The sequence below is a fragment of the Aplysia californica genome, unplaced genomic scaffold, assembly GCF_000002075.1.
Source record: "Aplysia californica isolate F4 #8 unplaced genomic scaffold, AplCal3.0 scaffold00155, whole genome shotgun sequence".
NCBI lineage: Eukaryota > Metazoa > Mollusca > Gastropoda > Aplysiida > Aplysiidae > Aplysia > Aplysia californica.
This window is the reverse complement of record NW_004797425.1, coordinates 543,484-565,983: the sequence shown is the minus strand read 5'-3', so window position 1 is coordinate 565,983 and position 22,500 is coordinate 543,484. Positions and strand designations below refer to the sequence as shown.

At 38.8% G+C, this 22,500-nt stretch overlaps 2 protein-coding genes across 2 annotated transcripts in view; one reads left to right on the top strand and one right to left on the bottom strand.

The window, feature by feature from the left end:
* The window catches only part of LOC118477617 (chymotrypsin-like serine proteinase), a 7,709-nt gene extending 4,088 nt beyond the window's left edge, over positions 1 to 3,621 (top strand). Inside the window, exon 2 of the mRNA XM_035969555.1 lies at positions 3,429 to 3,621. Within this exon, the coding sequence (XP_035825448.1) occupies positions 3,429 to 3,614 (186 nt within the window). The 3' untranslated portion in view covers positions 3,615 to 3,621. The remainder of the gene's footprint in view (positions 1 to 3,428) is intronic.
* A 2,734-nt stretch (positions 3,622 to 6,355) lies between these two features.
* On the bottom strand, positions 6,356 to 21,790 carry LOC101852017 (protein RRNAD1). The gene is made up of 11 exons (XM_005097463.3): positions 21,443 to 21,790; positions 17,143 to 17,273; positions 15,486 to 15,795; positions 14,946 to 15,106; positions 13,784 to 13,820; positions 12,890 to 13,220; positions 11,594 to 11,774; positions 10,774 to 10,913; positions 9,206 to 9,338; positions 8,250 to 8,440; positions 6,356 to 6,528 (listed from the first exon to the last, which is right to left on the bottom strand). The coding sequence occupies exons 1-11, from the start codon at positions 21,554 to 21,556 to the stop codon at positions 6,422 to 6,424; spliced, it is 1,836 nt and encodes a 611-aa protein (XP_005097520.1). The 5' UTR covers positions 21,557 to 21,790; the 3' UTR covers positions 6,356 to 6,421.
* Positions 21,791 to 22,500: the final 710 nt, after the last annotated feature.

Genomic DNA, 22,500 nt, shown 5'->3' with positions numbered 1-22,500 from the left:
TTAAAGTTCCTGGAGAGTAACATAGTGCAAGCTGATGTTTTACATGCGCTAAACACTAACAATAATATAATAACATTTTTTTCTCCCCCCTGTCAAGTCTCACTTCTTTGACGGCAAGCTTTGTGGCGTCGGTGGTCTTGTGGTTAACATTTCGGATTCGCAACTGTAAGGTCGTGTGTTCGAATCCCGTCAAATTATTAATACTGGTTTTACTCTTTTCCTGTTGCTATCTGCTTCTTCGTCATGTCAAGTTCTTCCCTTAATGAGTTGAAGTGTCACTAATAAAAATGATATTTATATTTTATACCCATACATCTTGGCATGCAAAAAGCAAACACGCACATAGCGAAACAGGTACATACCAAACCGACTTTCGGTTCCAGAATTTTCTTCCACCAGTTATACATTATATTCGTTGTATTTAAAACGCGCACATAGCGAAATTCGTACATAACAAAAAAGATTGCGGTGTCCCGTCGATTTTTCAACATGCGGGCGAGACTACTTTTGCAGATCTATCGTTTTAGCCATCTTCCCTCCATATTTTACTAGCGTCTGTCGTGTAGCGGCAAGGTCTCCACCTTCGTACACAGAAGACGTAAGTTCGATTCCCGTAAAGGAAGGATTTTTATCGAGTTTATCAGTGTTTCTGAACATGGGTGTTGTATCCTACGTAAGAGCTGCACAGCTCACTAGTCTGGATTATTGAATTGGTTTATGGACAAAGACAGAAAGTGACACATTTTGCTGCGGCTATGAACTCATGTTCACTGGCGGGAACAAACACAGCATCACAGTGACTGTTACTATAGGAATGCAAATGGAATATGCTAAACATTATTAGTAATATGTATTTGTTGTGCTTTTTCAAATAGTTGTCGTGGTGCAAGTCATTATAATTACAGAAAACTACAGCCAGAATGGAGGCAAAAATGTAGTTGGCAAGGAGAATGTTTAACATGTGCCTCCAGTTAATCAACAAAAACTTTCAGAAAGTTTCTGTTGATTAACTTGATGTGACTATTGTTTGTCTAGATCACCATAATTTATACTTCAAAATGTTTGTTAATTTGACTTCATTTATCAGCTTCTTGTGGAGTAAATTTTCCACATATACATAACACAAATTGTTTTGTCTATGTAGGCCAAACAATTTTATACAAAATGTTTATTACAAAAATCAAAATGGTCAATCATTAAAAATCGTGACGTGATAGAAAAGAAACAAACAAACGAACATTTTTTAGGTTTGAAATCAGCGAACAACAACAACAAAAACTCCCATAAAGTAAGCAGATTGGTTGTCTAGTGTTGACATTTCTGCTGACCAGTGTAATCTTAAGGGTAATAATATAGTGTAAAGCGCATAGAACTTGCTGTCGAGCGGAGATGTGCGCTATACAAATGCTATTTATTATTATTATTATTATTATTATTATTATTATTATTATTATTATTATTATCATCATCATCATCATCATCATCATCATCATCATCATCATTGTGCTTTTATAATATAACGTCCTTGCGTGCGAACAAACAAGCTACGAGGCAAGCAAAAGACCTGAGTTCGATTCCTGTGCTGGGAAAATGTTTATAGAGTATCACTGTTTTACTGCTGGTTCGTTACACATTCCTCTCTCCCGGGGTGGTTGGCCCTGACAGACAGGGTGAAATCCTGCCTCCTAAAATAATCTAAAACGTAGGCCAATAGATGGGCACATAATAATAATAATAATAATAATAATAATAATAATAATAATAATAATAATAATAATGATAGTAGCAATAATTAATAATAAATAGCATTTGTATAGCGCATGTCCCCACTAGAAAGCAAGCTCTATGCGCGTTACACTTTATTATTACCCCAGCAGACTATATAACACTCATAAACATTCTTAGCTTTCCGGGAAGCATACAGTGCAAGCAGCTGGTTAAGCGCTCAAACACTAATATACTGACAAGATCTTTCACTGTCTATAGCTGGGTACCCATTTTCACCAGGATGAAGAGGGGACAATTCGTGTAAAGTGCCTTTCACAAGGACACAACGTCGGGCCCATGGCTCGAACCCCAAACCCGCAACCTCACGATTACGAGTCCGGTAGCCTAACCACTAGGCTAGCGACGCCACATTAAAACACCGAAAGTGAAAGAAAAGACCCAAAGACCAAAAAAACACTTTAAAAACACTCACACATTTAGCTTTTAGTTAATACGACGTGCGACGTGCAGTTCAGCTGACGCAAGGCAATACTCCAGGTTGTTTATCATTATAATAATCATCATCATCAAGTGCCAGATCTGCGGCAGACATCAGCGATCATGGTTCTCCGTATCATTCCTTTGCTCGGATGCTCTTAAAAAGGCTACGTTACCCTGACCATTACCCATCTCTTTAGGTTCTCTAAGTAGGTTGCTCTGGGCCTACCCCAGCCTTGTTTGCCTTCAATTTTGCCAGTGAGAGCTAGATGTTAAAGACCTTTATGTCTATTCAGGTGTCCCAAAAACTGCAAGTGTCTTTTCCTGACTGTTTTTATCAGTGAGCGTCCCACGTGGGCATCATCATCATCAAGTTCTATGAAACCCCAGAAAACCCATCACATCTGCAGTGTAACTGTAGTTTATTGCATGGATCTTATCGTTTCTACTTAGTAAGTTAGTCTGGCTTTTTTTTCCAAATAGGCTGGAGCCAGAAGTAGAGTAATAGGGAATTTTAAAATGCTAAAAAAAACTGGATTACAAAATTGATTGCGTACAAGCACAAAGGTGGAATAGCTTTCAAATTACTCAGAATTGTACTTTGGACCTATAACAGGGCACTCCGTTAGCTCAGCAGGTATCAGTATCTCGCTAGACCATGAAGTGGATGGCCCTGGTTAGAATCCCAGACTGGGCGTTCTTGAATTCGGGTCGGTTTGGTTTTTTTAAGTTTGGCTCGGTCCTATCGAAAACAGACGGTGAACTTGGGGGTCTAACCTCTTAAATAATCTAAGTTATGTGTTTTGGGTGTGCACATGCGTGGGTGTGCATGTTTTTGTGTGTGTGTGTGTGTGTATGTTTGTGTGTGTGAGTGTGTGTGTGTGTGTGTGTGTTTGTGTGTGTGTGTATTACAAAACACAAAACCAATGTGCCACGATCTGGATAATAAAGATGTATCTTATCTTAAGTGTTGACAGGGACATCAATAAACCCATACACCTACTATAATTTTGTCCCCGCTATTTTATGCCCAAAAAAAAGTTCTGAAAGTATGCAGAGCCCAAAAAATGTGAAATTATGCGATTCTTTTATTTTATTAATGAAGAATGATAAAGGAAAATAGTCAGGAATTATGAAAAAAAAATGTTCACATTTTGTTAAATTATGCGGGGTGCATAAAACCCTAGACTTTTACATGATACTTTCCTTCCCCGTGACAACAGGGAGACTCTGGCGGGCCGCTGATCTGTCGAAAAGACGGCTACCATTTCCTGGCGGGCGTCACCTCATGGGGCGTGAGCGGCTGCCAGACTACCGGCTACCCCAGCGTGTTCACACGAGTGGCTTCCTACAGAGACTGGATCGAGGGGATCTTGTCGACATTTTCCGACAGCTTAGACCAGCATTGAAAAAAAAGAATTTTTTTAGTTTACTTCAATTTAACCGTATCCGTACGCCCTGGTGTCATTTTGTACCCCCCGGGGTTGTATTCTTCACATTTTAGAATACTTTTAGCTCGAAGATCTCTATGAAACTTTCAGTACTTCTCAAAAAATCATTTTGACAGACTGCTATGCAAAGCGTAGGCTACGGATTGGATTAACCAGTAAATTTCCTCTTTGGAAAGTGGTGGCACAGAGTTTACCACGTCGTATGGATACGATAGTAAAACACGACGTATAGGGTTAAGCTCTGTTTTGCCGTGGTTATAAATGAAATTATAGATGCTTGACGGTAAATTTGTTTCATAGATTATCAGTATTAAAGGTATCTCAAGAGAGTATTACAAGTACACACGGCATGTTGAGTGAGTTGCCTATGAGAAATTGTTCAAAACACGAAATACAATCATCATTTTATGTACGCCATTTTTTATATAGTCATATCATGAAGGCTACTTCAGAAGACATTTAAAAACGACATATTATTTGTAAATTTGTACATTTTTCACTTTTTATTATTCCAAAAACCAAATCACTTTTCATTATTATTATTAATGTTATAATTACATGTAATTGTTTTACTTCTTTCAATACTATGGATACTGGTGTGATACATATTTGTATTTCAATATTATCATATTTCATAGCCATGTAAGACCCAAATACTAGTCCAAACACTGCTCAATTGTTCCACGTCCATGAATCAGTACAATCAGGTCGCATGGAAGTAATATTGGTAACTGTGTTGTCTTTTATATTGCCAGTACTATTCTTAAAAGTTGAAGGCAAGAAAGGTGTCTAATATTACCACTACAAGTTGCATATTGTCATGCTCTTGGTAAATTTGATGTGAATATGGTGCATTGTACAGAGATGTACAAAAAACCTCGAAGTAAGGTTCCTTCTTTAGACAAGGAAACATACCCTTCACAGGCACTGAAGCTGTGGCATTCTTTGAAAGCTAACCTGGGAACTAAGACCTAGATCAACCCGACTGTTGGGTATAAGAAAAATATGTATTTTCGAAGCTTCCAGTTCAAGGTACTTTTTTGTTTAGGAGCATATTACTGATGTAACATAAATATCTAAAACATGTCATGAGGTTGTCATTCATGTAATGTATAGGTCTAATACATGTAATACTTTAGCTAGTGAATATAATACAACTCGAAGAAGTAAGAACTTGAAACTGGATGCACTTCCATAACATTTGATAGAATCTATCATATAAGTCTGTAATTATATAACATACTTCTGTTGTTTTGTAGCCTGTGTAAAAATGTCCCTTTTCCTATGTTCTGATGCTTTCTACTTTTGCAATGCTTAGAATGCTTGGCAGATTCTGCTGTGTAATCAGATAATTTGTGCTTATGTTGTGCCGAGTTGCTTTACAGTAATATAGAGGACTATATATTGCACATAAAGTAATTTGTCCAATACAGTAATGGACTTTTGCTTGCTGTGTTCTATATTGACTGATAGTAATGCTCCACAATATTAAAAGTTTTTTTTTTACACAATTTGCTTTCTTGTGTTTCTCATACTGTACACCAGTATAGATAACACTTTTTTAAACACCTACCTAATACTAATAACACTGCCATCATAAATTTACAGATAACATAGACATTGAAACTTTTATCAAATTTAGCTTCCTCCACCCGTTCGTCTCTCTTTCTCCCTCTCTCTCTCTCTCTCTTTCTCCCTCTCTCTCTCTCTCTCTCCCCCTCTCTCTCACTAGTCACACACACACACACACACACACACACACATAAACACACCATATTATGCACACACACACACATGATCTTACTGTAAACTGAGAGAATATGCCGTTATTTAATACTTTGCAGTCCCTTGGCCCAATAATGCACCAGTAAAAATTATCCGTTCCAGAGAAGTCCGTGGAAGTTGCTCTCCTGGCTGGGAGGCCAGATGGGGTATTTCATACAGCTGTCAGTGTGACTGCAAAGTGTTAAATCTATATTATTTGTCAAGTTACTTTGCATTCATGATTGTGTTTCGTTAGCTCAGTTGGTATCATGCTCGACTACAGAGCAGATGGCTTTGAATTGAATCCAGGCTAGACATTCTCGAATTCTGTTTGTTTTGTGGGCCCTCAACCCATTTGGATCAATCCTATCGAAGAGGGAGGTTAAATTCGGAGGTCCCACATCTTAAATTAACTAATAGTGTTGATAGTGGCGTTAGACCCATACACTTAATTATTTTTTCATTAGTGAATGTTAAAACATTTGTATTCACATTGTATGATTCTTAATTTAAGTTAATATAGTTTTAGTAGAGGTTTTACAGCACTCGCAACTGCATAAGGTCATATAAGCGCCAGAAGATTATAGGTGTTACAAGAGAGTAACAAACATAAAAAAGAAGAAGGGGAGATAAGGACGATAGATGTTTGATAGGAAAGAAGAAGCAAACCACACCAGACCACCCGCCAACCACCCACATTCTTAATTTAAGTGACAGATATATTCTGCAAAAATAATTATGAAATGGCCTTCAATTAAATCAAGTTGAGAATGGGCAAATGCATGTAGCTATGTTGTTTGGCCCTCCTGGTAATACATATGCGACCTGTATGGTCCTCAAGAGATCCTGAGTTTGACATGCCTGGTGTTAAGTGTGAACCCATCCCAAACGAATAACTCTTAACAATTTCAGAAGAAAAAAAAGCAACATCAAAAGAAACAAGAACTTCTTCCTTTTATTAAGTAGATAGAGACATTGAAATATCACATAACTTTGGAATGTCAACTGCAATACATTTCAGTGTTTCCCTTTGGTTTCACAGCTAATAATGCAAAATTTCTCGGTGAAATGCTGGAGTCAAATATTGGCACTAACACTGATGGGATGCCTGCAAAAGAAAAAAAAAGAGAAATGTTAGTATTTTTCAGTGACAGAGTCAGTACAGTCGACTTTGGACGAGTTGATGTCGCCACGGGAGTGAAAAAAAGATTAACTCATCCAAAGTTCAATTTAGCTGTTGGGACCAGTAAAGAAGAAGAGGTGCTGGGACCCGAGAGAAAGATCAACATAACTGAAGATCAACTCAAGCAAGTTCAACACAAGTGGAGCCAGTTGTATAAAGTGTTTATAAGAAGCAAAAAAATATACAAAATGAATTGGGACAGCATGTCGTTAAGATGAGAAAGGACATTTGAAAGCAATAGTTATAATGAAAAATAACTAACTTGGCAGCAAATTCAAAAATCAATTAGTTGTCTCTAAGTCTTTTCAACATAATATGAGCAACATCGATTCTCTTAAGAGTATAGATATCTTCAAGAAATACAAATCTTACCCTCAGCAAATGTTCAAAGGATGACCGTATACACTTTAATTTTACAAACTTTGTCTATTAACAACAGCAAATACAGAAAGCTACAGTCTTCAGCAAAACACAAAAACCATCCTTGAATGTCTGATCATTTAAAAAGACCTGCAATTTACAGTTAGATTTGACTCCGTCTGAGTAAAGGAAGGCTTAAGTCCATATTGACATGCTGACATAAAATATTAGATGGTAAAACTGTTATAAGCTGTAGCTTTCGGATAAAACCCTATTGCCTGACACTGTTGGATCAAAATCCCTTTCCAACAGCCTCCCACTCCCAGCTTTAGAAAAAAAAATCGCTTATGTACTTAAAATACTTTTAAAGATAATAAGTCCACAGATTGAAATAATGCAAATACAATCTTTCAGTTTTAGTGACAATGTAGTCAAATTCTAAATATGAAAAAGTTAGCACCCAAGAGTCTAGTAAAAGGAAAATCTATTACACAAAACTGATAATAATGCAGTTGAAATTGTCAAAGACGGCCACCCATTGCCCAGGAGAAAAATGGCTGTTCGAGACAGGCGAATGTCTTGGGCAGAAATGATCAAAATGAAGAAAACAAACTATTCCTAAGAGAGGTCCCAACTGGAAGTGGTCATAGACTTTGGACTGCTTTAAAGACAGTTAAAATGTTACCAACTATTCAAACTGGGTAAACAGTGGGAGGGACCAAAAATCCGTCCTACTCAACATGCTCGTAAGTGATTGATTCCTTCATGGGACAGTCTAACAATAATGACAGGTAAATAAATTTATGATTATACATCGGGCCATAAGAGAATTGCGTGGCTATCTTGGACATGTTTTTTAAAGCTGGTGGATGATAAAATGCTGCAGCTCTGGCTAATGAGAGACCAATTCTAGTAGAGAAGAGTTTGCCACATCTTGAGTATTTAAGAGTTCATTTCTACTTGTGGATGGGAGCCACTTAAGCGCTTCTCTTTTAATTTTTTTTCTAATGTAGGTGTTTTTACACTCCCATCGACCCAATTTAAATCATTATGGAGGTTAGCTTCCGACCTTGCCTGTCAGGGCCAACCTGTGCTGAAGAGGATACAAGATCCTAGCAGAAAGACCGGGATACTCGATAAAAATTTCTCCCCACTCGGGAATCGAACTCGAGTCTCCTGCATACAACAGCGAAGCACCTGACTACTACATCACAGACGCTGGTCCAGATTCTCTCTGGTATTTAACACACACTACACAAAACTAATTTCAAAAACTCAAAATGAACCTTTCTCAAAGAGGAACAGCATCCTATCCAGAAGCAGCAAGGTCTCCACCGCCGGTGCCAAACTCAGGCGCAGTGTGTAGAAGCCCACCACAGGCATCCACTTTGAAGCCATACTCTCGCATTCATGGAGCAACTCCGGAGGTACTGTTGAGAAATCCACGCCCACTTTCTTCAAGTTGTCTTTGGCATACCTGGGCATTAAAGAGGCAAAGTTTTCATTTGCATGTTCAAGAGAACCACCCCCCACCATAAAAGTTAGTTCTTCAATATGAATCCTCAGAAAAAGAAAATTCTCTTTCTAAAACTAAAAGAGATTCTAATGACAATGCGAAAATATTCTAAAAGATTTTATGTACACCAAAACAGAACAATACTGTAGACTACGACTAAAGCGAGGGAATAAGATAAATCTTTTAATTGAGATAATGCTCTCTCTGTAGCAATTAAAATGCATTCAAAGTTAGTTTCTTTCCCTCCTCATTCTCTCAGACTAGGCATCTTCTATTCCATCTGTGTTACATCTGCACCAGGAAGCTCAGTGACCACCATCTTACAAACTGTCGAGACATTACTTACAGCCAAGCATTTAGCTCAGAAACATTCAATCTGGACAACAATTTCCCTTTGATAGGAAAGCATGTGTGTCTGTCTGTTTGTTAGTTTGAGTAAAGACAGGCAGATCGACATAATAATGGTCATTTAGTGCTGGGAAAAAGTAAGACAGACATACAGAAACAATAGAGTAAAAGTAAAGATGTAGGACCTACTAGTGGCGCCCTCCAACCCCCTTCCCCTGCACTCTCCAATAAGAAAGACAAAAGGCACATATGTACTGTAACAACAAACTAAAAAACGTAGGTCTTGCTTCCAGTCACAATTTTTCAGTTTTCCTCACAGTCACGGGAGTAGCTAAAGTCTTACCTACGACAAATTTATAGAGGATCAAAAACACTCACTGGGTAAACGTTCCTTCAGCTCCCTTCTTGCTCACAAATCGAGCTTGTCCACTTTTGAAGTCCGGCATGACCCGCGTTATAAGATACTGGAAGGCTGCTCTGTAGGAATGGATCTTCAAATGTGGTGGACTCTCTGTTGAAATTCATTGCATAACATAAAATCAGGCTATTATTAAGAAATCTTCACTGATAAAAGTCGAGACATGACGAAAATGTTCAATAAGTATTAACTGAACTAGATATTTTTCTCTTCTGATTCTTCGCCTCTTCCTGTTTTTTTTCCCAGTTTTCTCTTTGATTTTGTAACAATTTTCAGAGTTATTTTCTCTTTGTTTTTTTAAAGATGACAGAGCGAGGAAGAAAAAATGAAGAGACATATTAAATAAAAATCGTAATAATAAAACCAAGGATGGTCCCTTTCCACGGGCGGAAGGATGAATATAAGTTGATATAACGTATACAAAGGCCTAACGAACGAGATCTCTGCGGGCACAGTCAATTTTTTTTAAAAGGAGGGCAGCACAGGGTTGTAGTCATTGGCCGTGAACTAGACTCTTGCAAAAAAATATGAAACTAACAAAACGGGTCACACATCTTTGATCCTGATTGTGCATAACAACACACCATGCAGCTCACTGTTTCAATTTTCAAACTTGATCCGTTTTTGTTTTTGTTTTTTATTCTCTCATCGACCAAGACTATCATCCACAAAACCAAAACGCAGGCATTTTTTAACACCTTGTCATGCAAATGTTTGGCCTTACTCCTGACTTTGGCGCAACTAATGTTTTTCAAACAGCAAAGTGGCACTGAGCGATTACAAGGGCTCTGAACACAGAAAGTAGAGAGTGATAATACAGCTAAAGTTAGCTGTGTATCACATAGACAGTCGGGGTCTGATTGTTTTTCTTAGCTATACGCCGGACCGAAAGGTGGGGATGGGTTGGGGAAGCCAAATGGCACATGCATTAAAAAAAATCAGAATTAAGGATGGATCTTATTTGAGTCAAATGAAATTTTTTTTTTAAATATTGTAAAAATTCAAACAATTTGGCAATGATGAGCATCCTTTGATTTTCCCGTTTCCTTCTGTTTATTTTCATCTTAATCCATTTTCAAGGTGTTCTCCTGACCTGGAATTTGGCAAATGAAATTACTGTCTTTTTTATGTTTTCCCGGTTGAGTAGGAATTCTGAAAAGAATGAAACAGTTTTCCCTCCAACCTGAAGAAATGTTGTCTTCTAGACTTAGAACATTTGAATAGCTTGCAAACGATTAGTGAAAGAGGAATTCTAATTCCATTGATACTTTTTAACAGAAAAATACTGGAAATCTTTCGCGCCTTTGCCAGTTTAAGTCTAGAAAGACACCGTTTTCACAAACTTGTTTAGACGACTATTTACAAGGTTTTTTTAATGGAATAAATTTTCCTTTCTACTTGAATATCTAGGTTCCTTCATACCCAAAGTACCTATTTGCAGCTGGGTGAAGGGAGGAAAATGGTTTTTTTTTAATATCCAAGGCAACCTAGAAAAACCCAAAATAATTTAGATTTAAAAAACATTTACTTTCAAGACGATCTCTGTACGCATCTGCAAAATGGCACGCCATTTCTCTTGCCTCGTAAGTCAGATGATGATGAGGTATGGCTTTCAGAACACTACTCATGGGGTAATTGTCTAAAGAAGATGGAGGCCCATTTGAACTCCTGAAAGCAATAAGAAGTTTAAAAAAAAAAAACTTTTTTTAAAGAGACAAAAGTCATGAGCAAAATACATTTGAAAGAACCAGCCCAACATAATCTAGGAATCAATTTTAGCAAAAACAAAAACATAGACTTCTTAACATCAGTCTCTTTTATTTCACTTTCTCAATTACATCAAGCTCACTGCAGACAGCCTCAGTTAAAAGTCCAAGTGAACTATTCTATGTGACAGATTGAACCATTTCAAATACTACATCAAACCAAACTCTGCTAATTTAAGACAAATCAGCATAACCATTACTCGTAACAAGAACAGTTAAAACATAAACAGTTATCCCCCATCTTTGTATGTACAAGAAGGAGAAGAGAATTGACTCTTTTCTACTAGTTTCCCCAGCAAACAGGATCACAATACCATACTCTTTCTTTGGCCCAAAAGAATGCACACTATCATATTTTTTTATGTCCTTGATTCTCTTCTTTGACATAAGATGGTAAAACAGCAGAAAGAGTCCATTTTAACTAAAGTTCAAGTAACCTCACTTCTGAGTACATCTTAACCAAGGAAAATAAAACAAACACAATAGAGACTGAAGATGGACGTCCAAGTTTACATAAAAGATCACTTCATTCATGATCCTTGTTAATTCTTCACTGAGTAACTTCAAAGCAATATCACATACTCATCAGCAGGGCAAGATGTAGCAGCTATTTTCATGTAACAGCAGGCCACAGAGGCAAGACCAACGGCTGTGGGACATTCGGTGAACACTCGCAGCAAGGTCGGCGTCAGGTCGCCACAGGCATGCAGTCCAGCCAACACAAACTGGGGACCCCAGGCTTCTTGTGAGCCTTCTGCGTTCACTGGATGAAATTGAAAAGGAAAGGAATGTGTATTGAAAAAAAAAGTCAAATGCCTTGTTGAATTAAGACAAAGTGACTTTTTGAAGATGGAAAAAAAAACCCAACTCAATTCAGTTAGTAAATCCCATCATTTTCTTCAATCAACTTAGTTTATAAATATCACTAAAAGAGGTCACTCGGGTCTAAAAGCGAGGTATACCAAAAGTAAAGAGATGTAAATGATTACCAACTTTTGCAGACACAAAGACCCACCATGACTTCCCTTTTCTAACACGGACTTGCTGGTTCCCAAGTCATAACTAATAATTCTTTAAATGCTCAAAGCCACACACTGCATTACATAGTCTTTACCTTTATGTGCTGAGAGCCACAAACTGCGTCATTAAAATCATGGAAGCAATATCATGCGAATACCTATGTGGATATACACATCCTGTGACATATTTAATCCCCCCCCCCCTCCCAAAAAAATATGATCTAAACCCCACACACTTAAACATAAAGAGATAACCTGTTGTTTTAGTTTTAGTTTAGTAGAGGTTTTACGGTGCTCACAACTGCATAAGGTCATATGAGCGCCAGAAGATTAGATGTGTTACAAGAGAGTAACAAACATAAAAAAGAAGTGGAGATAAGGACGATAGATGTTGGATAGGAAAGAAGAAGCAAACCACACTAGAGCACCCTCCAACCACCCACATAACCTGTTGAAAATAGCAAGGATAACAGACCTGTCTTCAACTAACTTCCACAGCAGAAAAAAACCCCCAAAAAACTATGATCCAATACAACAACAAAACTAAAACCCAGCTCCATCAAAGCAGCAAACTTTCCAACAGAATATTCCAACAATAACACGCCAAGAACTGCATGAACATTGACTACAAACTTGGTGATTGCATGAAAAATTAGGAATTCTGCAATATCTGAACTTTTGTCATCATTCCAGTAAAAAATATACCCTCTCTGCCTGTTCGTCCAGAGGGGGCAGAAAATCCTCCAATCTTTTCAATCACCAACAAGGAATTTAGTAGCACATTAACTTAAAAACCAATAGCAAAAAAAAAAAAAGCAACATAATTTCAATTCTATAACGTTTATCCAAATATGATTACCTTTCTGTGTTCTTGTACTCAGTATTTCCATAAACTGTGAGGCAGCTATATCAGGCTGGATTAAGCACACAAGATGATGGGGCAGACTGGTATCTTCCTCTGCAGTAGCTCCCGTTTCAACAGGACTCTCCATGAGACGCTCAGATTGATCAGGAGTAGCCTCGCGTTCCAAGCCAACCATCCTTTCATGATCTCGCAGAGGTGTATCTGATGATGACTGGAGGTTGCCAGATTTGGGTTCATCATCTGGAGAACCAGATTTTTTACCATGTTGCCCAGGTTCATCAGACACCTCGGTAACAGGACCCTCAGCCAAGTTCTCAGCTTTTCTCTGGGGAGGGGGGTGTGGGGAAGGGGAGAGGCGGGGGGAGGGGGTGAAGGAAGGGGTGAAATAGGGGGAGGGGTGAAGGAGGGGGTGAGGGAGGGGAGGGGGAGGAGGAGGGGAGAGGGGGAGGAGAGAGAGGGAGGAGAGAGGGGGAGGGGAGAAAGAGAGAGAGAAAGAGAGAAAGAGAAAGAGAATGAGTATCCTCAAGAGATAAAAATTGGATGACAATCTGAAAAAAAAATCAGTACCCTAACGTTACATACACTTTGAAAATGAAAGCAAAATACAAGTTACCTATACACTCACACGGCACTAGGTTGACCAGCAATGATGTTTGTGAACCAGACTAGATAGTAATATTATGTTCCTTTTTGCATTATATTATAGGATAAGAATTTTATGAGAATAACACTTTAATTAAAAAACTTTCCACTTGTACTGGTATAAATGAAAACAATGTATTCTTCCTGTCTTTATCAGCCTTCTGATGATTTAGCTTTCTACTTAGAGAGCTGAATGCTGCTATCACTGATCAGATTTAATAAACTTCTTCACATTTACGTGCTTACCTTTAACAGTGCCTTGTGTATTTCCTTCTTCATCTCCCTGTAGTTCAAAGTGAGAACGTTAATTTTAAAAACTAACAATAAAAAAAAACAAGCACCCTAAGAATAATACCTGAAAGTATCTGATGAAGAACAACAAATCACGCACTTAGCAAATAGTAGACATCAAATGACACACCACTCCCCACTACCAATAGAGAGCAACAGAATTCTCTTCCTCAGTCTTCAGAGCTTAATAATAACATTTGCCAAATGCACTTATAGCTTGTTCACTTTCATCTGTTTGCGTTTTTAAAAAATTCTAGCTCATATATTAATTTACTTATACCCAAGTAACTGTATTTTTTCAAAAAATCTTGACCCAGTAATAAAAGAGTTTCTCTACTTGTGTCCTAATTAAAAACAGCTCTTTGGATGACTAAAATAAATGACTTACAGCAAACTAGCCAACAAATTGCTTATTTTGAGACAGCGACACCACCATGCCCCTACATTTCAGTGAAGCTTTGACAGATTTTATCCCACAACTGTCTAGATGTCTCCACATGTGTCTCAAACAGTACTCTCCCGTCTCCTGAACCGTATTTCATCATCATCATCATCATTGCCTTTCACCGTATTTCATAAGCATACGTTAAAGTGTTGTTTTAAGTGAATGCTGTAAATCCCCTATTATTATCTTTTAACTACTTTTGGCGAACATCAAAGAAAATGTGTCAGAACCTTAGGTTGCAGTGACTTTTATGAATGGGTTTTGATAAATTATATTGATCATCTACCTTTTAGACCTACATGATCTAATCTTGCTTTATCCACTGTCAGACAAAAGTGAAAAAGCTGTAATAGAATTATGTGGTTTCTATATGAGGCAATTTATTCTATTTCTAAAGTTAGTGTGCATGTATCAAAATCAAGTGTCGAAGAATCCAAGTTTTCTTATTTGTTCACTACATTGTATAAAAAAAAACTATCAGGACAGGCAAGACAGACGGGTCGGCAATAGAAAACTTTAAAAATTTTGAGATATGAGCAAAACCCTCAGTAGAAGCAATTCCATAGCTGAGCTACTTTATAGAGACATTTACTTTACATAAAAAAGAAGGGTAATTAAACAAATCAAATGCAGCTGACTATCCTTTTTTCCCGTGACAAAAAAAATAAGTACCTATCAAAAGTGGCAGCTTTTGGGGCATGTCCATCAGCAGCCTCCACTGTGGTAACATGAAGTCCATGCTGAAAACTCAGAAGTCTAGACAGGTGACCCAAGCCAGCACCCACATCCACAACATGGCTGCAGTTTGCGGTCTCAGCTAGGAGAGAAATAGTCTGAGGAAGACATAACCATGTAAAGCCAAACAAAGAGTGACCATCCTCTGGTCTTCTCTCCTTTTCCAGCAAAAAGAAGAAATGAAAAACTATTGATGAGCAAGTATTTCACTGGAAAATATCTACATGTTTGAGTATTAATTAAGGTTTTTCACAGCCTTATACAACAACATTATCAAAATGATTTATATATTTGTCTCAGAATGAACAAACAAGCTCAATAAAAAAATTGTCAGAATCTTATTCCTGAAGAAAAATAATTACCTTTTTCTCTCTATATCCCTTTGGAAAATGTGACACAATCAATCAACAGATTAAAAACTTAAAAAATTATCTTTGAAATGAAAACTTGAGTACAAATTTGAAAGCAATGCTGTACCTGTCCCAACTTCTGGATTTCATGCTGCTTTTTGGGTTTCACATGCTTTCTGAATATGTGTTTCATATCCATATTTTGACCATTTTTGTACTGTGGTGCTCGAGAGGGTTTGCTCTTGATGTCAAAATGTTTTGAATTAGGCAATTCAGATTTGTCTCCTTCCTTATCAGCTGCAGCCTCTCTGTCAGTTTTATTAAGAACATTGCAAATGCCATTCACTGCTTCCTCGGAGGTCACATCAACAGCAGTTCGCCTAAGAGATAATGCCTCCAGACTGCACTGAAGAGCAAGTAAGCACAGAGGTGCTACTCTGAAATAAAGAAAAACAAATTCTAAATAAACAGTGTCCTCCCAAAAAGTAAACACTTTGAATGTTTATCAAACAAGTTGCTTCTAATAATGTAGTGCAGGAGCTAAAGATATGAAACAGAAAAAAATTCCAATAAACAGGTTCTCTCAAAGATAAAAAAATTAATCGGAAGAAAAAAAAGCGATTTGGAAGAGGAGATACAGATCTGAAACAAAGGAAAAGTTCTTTGCCCCCTCCTCTGGGATCCTGACTCTTTGTGCAGCCTTTCTACTGCTACTCTTTGGATCCTTTTTACTGCTGTCTTTCAGCCACACCCCTGATCTTCTGGTGGGAAAGATCTACACCTAGCCGTCTCGGACAAGGGCGAAAATCTCGGAGGTCTCATGTGCAAGTTGCGCACGTTAAAGATCCCTTGGTGGTCTAAAATCGATAAGAGTAGGCTTCGGACGCCACGCAAGCAAAATTCAAAATTTCCTACTACCTGAAAATGTTTGGTGTGTCCTTATGCAGTTGCGAGCCCCATAAAACACTTATCCAAAAAAAAAAGGAAAAGTTTCCATCAAATAAGTCCTCCCCAAAATAAAACTGTGTAATGGTCCATATGAATACAGGAGAGAAAGGCAGCAGTTAACAATATATGTGAGGCATCGTGGTGAAATCAGGTTCTCACCAAAACAATGAAATCAAAGAAATTTGCATTTTTCCAATGGTTTGGCAATTTTGGTTGAATTTTTCTTTTTTTTGGCTTACCACCTTTTTCTGTCCTTTTGAAAATACACTTCTGTGTGGGTTTTACTGAAAAACATTGATTAAACGCACAAAGATGGTAAATTGTAAGTTTCAAAGTACTCTCAAGCTTTGGAAATCACCAAACCTTGATGACAATTTTCTCGCTAATTTCATCTCTGAACCCAGGTGACGCCCATCTTCTTCAATGCAAATATCTTGACTTCAGCTCTAGAAAGATGGGTATTTTTTCCATCGAAAGCAAGATAAATTAGCAAACTTTAATATGATATAACCAGTAACTCCACATGCCTAAAAATTGACGAACGCCTGATTCGACTACAAGTGACAAACATCATATGTTTTCAGTGATAATGCAATTTTTCTCCAGAAGTCTTTTTTACAAAAAGAGGGTAAAGAAAGGAAGAGGAATTACAGCAGTAATAATAGAGCAGCATTTTTATATTATATTTTACAAAGCTTTTAAAGTACAGCCGGATAAAATATTAAGTGCAATACAAACAGTAGACCTCATGCACTAGTTTAACTATATATTATAAGAAAGAAAATACTAAACAATACTATCAGACACAGAATTTTAAGAACAGACATGACATGTACCTTTCTTGATGAACATGTAACTGCTTCTCATCTGTTGTAAGCAGCCAACACAATTCAGAAGGACTGCACCCATCAAAATACTCTTGCACACATTTGGGTAGCTTTTCCCAATGCTGTAAGGTGTAGAAATCCTGTGAACAAATTTTACCATGGGGTGGAAATAAAAAGTAACAATGTTTTGCTATTTCTTTTTACATCAGCTTGGGAAGAAATGAAGGACAACATGTCTCAACACTTCTCCAGTACAGCAATTTTAAGTCACTGCTAGAGGCCACACATTAATAATTCACTAGAAGTCGCTGATGCACTTCAAAAGTTAAAATCTGGCCAGCAAAGTGCTAGAGTAACCTTCTCCAAGTGATAGATCAAATGGCTGGAAGTTCAGTCAAATAAGGTTCAAATACAGTGGACAGGTAACCAACCCTGTTTACTTTTACTTTAACATTGTTGTGAGGGATTCTGATCCATTGTGAATAGCAGTGCATGTATGCGAGCTGATGAGAACAGAACGTGTGAACCAAGCAAAAACCAATATAAACAGGGATTGACGGATCTGCTTCAGCAGTGCTCACATGAGTTTTTAATTCATATTCTGAGCAGGTGTGTACACAGTGTAAATATTATGTTGTGGTCAGCTTGTCCTCCATGACCCCACCCCCCACCCCCTTTCTTTTTTCAACATTTAGAAATTGAATTTCAACAAAATATATTGAGCACATGTAACACAGGCGACTAAACGTAGAACGACGCAAAATATTTTTAGGTAAGGCGGCCATCTTGTGTGACGTCAGACCGGTATACCCCTCCGATCACACGACTACATCTAATTATAGCCAACTGCATGGCATCAAAGATCGTGAAAAGAATCTTTGATGGTCCGACGCTTTGATGCGAAGTTTTTCCAGGAATACCGGAAAAGTGATAGGCCTATGATGCGGTGCTTCGATGATGCTTGCTTATCTCTTCTGCGAAGTGTTTATCGCACCCAGGGGAGGGGGTGGGGTAATCTTCCAGCATCTTTATGGCAATTTTTGCGCACTTTATTGCATTTACTGCGTTTCAATTTCAAGCATCACTACCGGAATTCCGAAATGTTATTAACATACCGGTAACTTTGTAACCATTCAGCAGAGCATGGCTGACTGGCTATAGTCAGCCGCAAGTGTGAAATTTTAACGTGCGAAACACATTGATACGGATTTATAATACGTCAAGACACTGAACCAACATATGTCGTTCCAAGAGGTATCTCCAAGGATTCTCTACTGTACCAAAGATTTTCCATTTGACTGTACACACGATCTTTGGGATCTCCACGGCCTTCTAAAATAGTCTGTGGGTATCCCAGGATGAGAAGACATCACATTACTAAAAATAGCCGCCAATCAGGCAGGTGCGTCGTTCTACATTTAGCCGCATGTCAAGTAACCCACACACATTAAGACATTACAAATTTTTTTAAAATCCAAAATGTCAAGCTTTAGCTTTTAGCCACTTTTTAAATTTCTAGTAATAACTGAACAGCTGGCCAGCGATAAAGTCGAAACTTCATAAACTTCATTCTATATCGACAGCAAGACGTAAATCAGTAGCAACTTCTGTGACTGTGGTGGAGGTCGAAATTCGAAAGCATATATATATATATATATATGGCCGGCTCTATTTCTCCGAACGTTCGGTAAAATAAACTTGGACTCTATTTCTCCGAACGGTTTCCGTTCTCGAGATTTGCTGATAATAAGCGAAAGGAGTGGCCTGTGTGTGTGTGTGTGTGTGTGTGTGTGTGTGTGTGTGTGTGTGTGTGTGTGTGTGTGTGTGTGTGTGTGTGTAAGGTGTGAACGGATTTGGGGGGGGGGGGGGGGGCGTGGAGGGATTTTTTTTTACATGAAGGATTTCAGTTTTTGCTGGGCGACTAAATGCAAAATAGGTTACTGCCAAGGTCGAGCAGTCTTGTTTACTCGAAGTACCTTTTGGAGGTATTTTCAAATGGAGTATGTCCCAACCACGACTGAAGTATCTGAATTTGAATATTCAGACATTTAAAAATCTCTAGCTCTAGAAATTGAATTTCATGCAAAAAATGCTTCTTCCCAGTCCTCGCAGAGTGGCAGAATGAAAGGATGACGCATAAATCTCGCACATAACCCAAAAAATCTCGAGATCGAAAATCGTTCGGAGAAATAAAGTTCAGCTTCATTTTCACGAACGTTCGGAGAAATAGTCACTTCGTGTTATTATTATTATTATTATTATTAAGGCCACCTCTATTCTCACCCGGAGTGAGAATAGTGCAGGTGAGTCTTGTGGCTATTCTCACCCGGTGCGCGTTCACCCTAAACCACAGAATTCTACACTGTGATAACAGAAAAATATTGTAGAATTCTGTGCCGTGAACAAACGTTCCATTACAAAAAGCGTACAATTTTGTCTGTGGGCAGTGGAGAGAGAGAGAGAAAGAGAGAGAGGAGTAGCGCGAGAATTTCCGGGCAAAACAAAATGGCGACCCGCGTAGTTTGGCTCGATTCGAAAAGTTAAATAGCCGTAGCATCTTTGTAGACAACCAAATTTATTTACTTTTGTGTTTTAACATCATTTTTTAACTTTGTTTTGGTCAATTTGATCGTCCACACCGATAGACAGTATTCAGAAAGAGACAGAGAGAGAGAGAAGAGGGGAGGAGTTGATCTTGCGAGAACTTCCGGGCGGGTGAGAATAGCCACTTTCTATTATTAAAATCATGCTGATCTAATCCCTAGCGCCTAAGCCTCTAGACTGTCGTGCTGAAGACAAGCAGACAGTTTGTTACATTATTTTCCTCCATTTATTTATCGTGATGACAGCGTTTTCCGATGAGACAGTTCAGTGTGTGTTACATAGTGCTGGATCCTGGCATCGATTCCGTTCACTGCTCGCAACTCCCACTTCCGGGAATCAACTCCCAACTCACTTGAGCAACTCAGTTCAACTCAGTGCAATTTCTGTGATTCAGAGTTGTAGCAAAGAATTTCTACCATGAATCTGAATCTTAATTGTTAAAAAGTAATGAGCTCACGACAGTTTATGATGTCAAGACAAGGTACAGCCAGCCTTTGTATGAGTAGCAGTAGATTTGCAGGTCAAAAAAGCCTGTCAGCAAGCAGGGAGCGGCAACACCGGAGATTCACCCCAGAGCAACTCACTTGCTGCTCGCAACTCAGTGAATCGATTCAGGAGTTGACACTATATTTAGCGCGGTGGATGCGATCACGTCTACTCGCAACTCAGTGAATCGATTCAGGAGTTGATACCATATATGGTGCGGTGGCAACTCAGTGAATCGATTCAGCTTCAACTCAGTTCATAGGTCATCAACTCAGTTCATAGGTCATTGATGGTGCTATGAATAGATGGGAGTCTCTAAGCCTGTGAGGTAGGCTAGTCTGTCCTTCAGCCATTGAGATGCCGCGTGATTGAAAGGGAGTGGGGGCTAAGGGGTGTCGGTCTGTCTACTGGGGATGGGTGAGGGCAGGGTGTGCACTCGGTGACGGCGCGTGTGACGAGCGGAGGGGTAATGTATTAATTTGTGAATGGGAAAACACAGGAAGTAGAGCCAGTCGATGGAGGCAACGCGTTGTAATATACTATGTGAGCAGTGAGCGTAGACAGCAAACTGTTGTGGTGGCTAGTTCTAGCCCCCGCTGTCGGTAGCGCTAGTGTTCAGTCTATAGAAACACGATTGGGCTATAGTGGCACACATATGAATAGGGCTGCTCAAACTAGATTTAGACTATGATTGGTTTTGGACTGTAGAATGTGTTGATGCATGACCTGCCAATGCATTTGTTGTACGTTATACTTTCCTAATTTCTTTACTTACTTCTGTTTATATGTGTGTGTGGGGGGGGGGAGCGAGAGAGAGAGAGAGAGAGAGAGAGAGGGGGGGGGCTTATTTTTAAAAGGGTGGAGGGGGGGGGAGTTAAAAGAAAGAAGGAACAGTAGATCTAACAACACTGTCGGCCTTTGGCGCGAAACAGTATATGACGTCACACGGTGCTGACGTCACAGGGTGCAAGCCTCAAGCCTACTCGCAACTCACTTGGAGCGAGGAGTTAGTGCTCGCAATTCACCTAAAATTTGAAGAAAACCCAGCACTAGTGTTACACACTTCAGTGACTGGTAGATCTGACAGTACAAACATGACAGTGACAGACTGAAAGCGGGTCTTTCTATTCTGTACTGTTCATGATAACAATGTGATGGAACCGATAATGAGACAACAAGGAAAACATAAACCCAACCAAAAGTATGACAAAAAACATACCGATACATATGCATCAATTATCCATCGATAAAGTTCAATTAAACGAGACAATCTGTGCACTTTAGAACACACAAGATTGTAAGACTCGCTGTTTAGGAACACGCAAGTTGCCATTTTCTAGACCAGAACATACCTCCTTCATAAGGAGAGGTGGACATGTATTTGCTACTAGATCTATTTTTTTTCACGTGAGATTGCTCTTTCTCTTTCTCTTTCTCTCTCTCTCTCTCTCTCTCTCTCAAGAGAGTGAAAAGATTAAGAAGTTAAAACAAAAAACATTACAATTTTTATATAAGACGTGTGATTTCACTAGCGAGCACGCCCGCGCGCACGCACACACACACACACACACACACACACACACACACACACACACACACACACACACACACACACACAACGCGTTTGCGCGCGAGCACACACACACACACACACACACATGCGCTCATACACACACGCACACTGATACATACACAGTCACACAATAAGCTGACGACATTGCCTTCACGTCAATACAATACAAACTCTTCATAATTATTTAACATACACCATCGCCATTGAGAAGAGCCAGCATGACTTTAACCTTATTATTAGACGATTTGACTGATAATTTTCGTTTTGATTGCGTTTGTTTTAAAGATGTTGTGTAGAACGAAACCAATACAATCAAGTGAAATTCAAGAACTCAGGGAAAGCAATGAGCAGGCCTAACATTTAGACTAGAAGCAGAACTTTTGAAACAAAGAAAAGAGTTCATTCTTGAAGGCCCATTCACTCTTTTTTCTTCTCATCTTTCTTTCTCTTCTGTTTTCTATCTTTCCTTTCTTAGTTTTTACCTTCCCTTGCCAAGACAAAAAGCTGAAGGCTGTAATAGGCCCTAGCACCTGCCAGTGACACTGGTGATCATAGCTCTCCATCTATCTGGGTCGGCATCCTGGCACTTACCCTGCTGCCATCAACTCAACGAGTCTCTCTCTCTCTCTCTCTCTCTCTCTCTCTCTCTCTCTCTCTCACACACACACACACACACACACACACACACATACACACACACAACC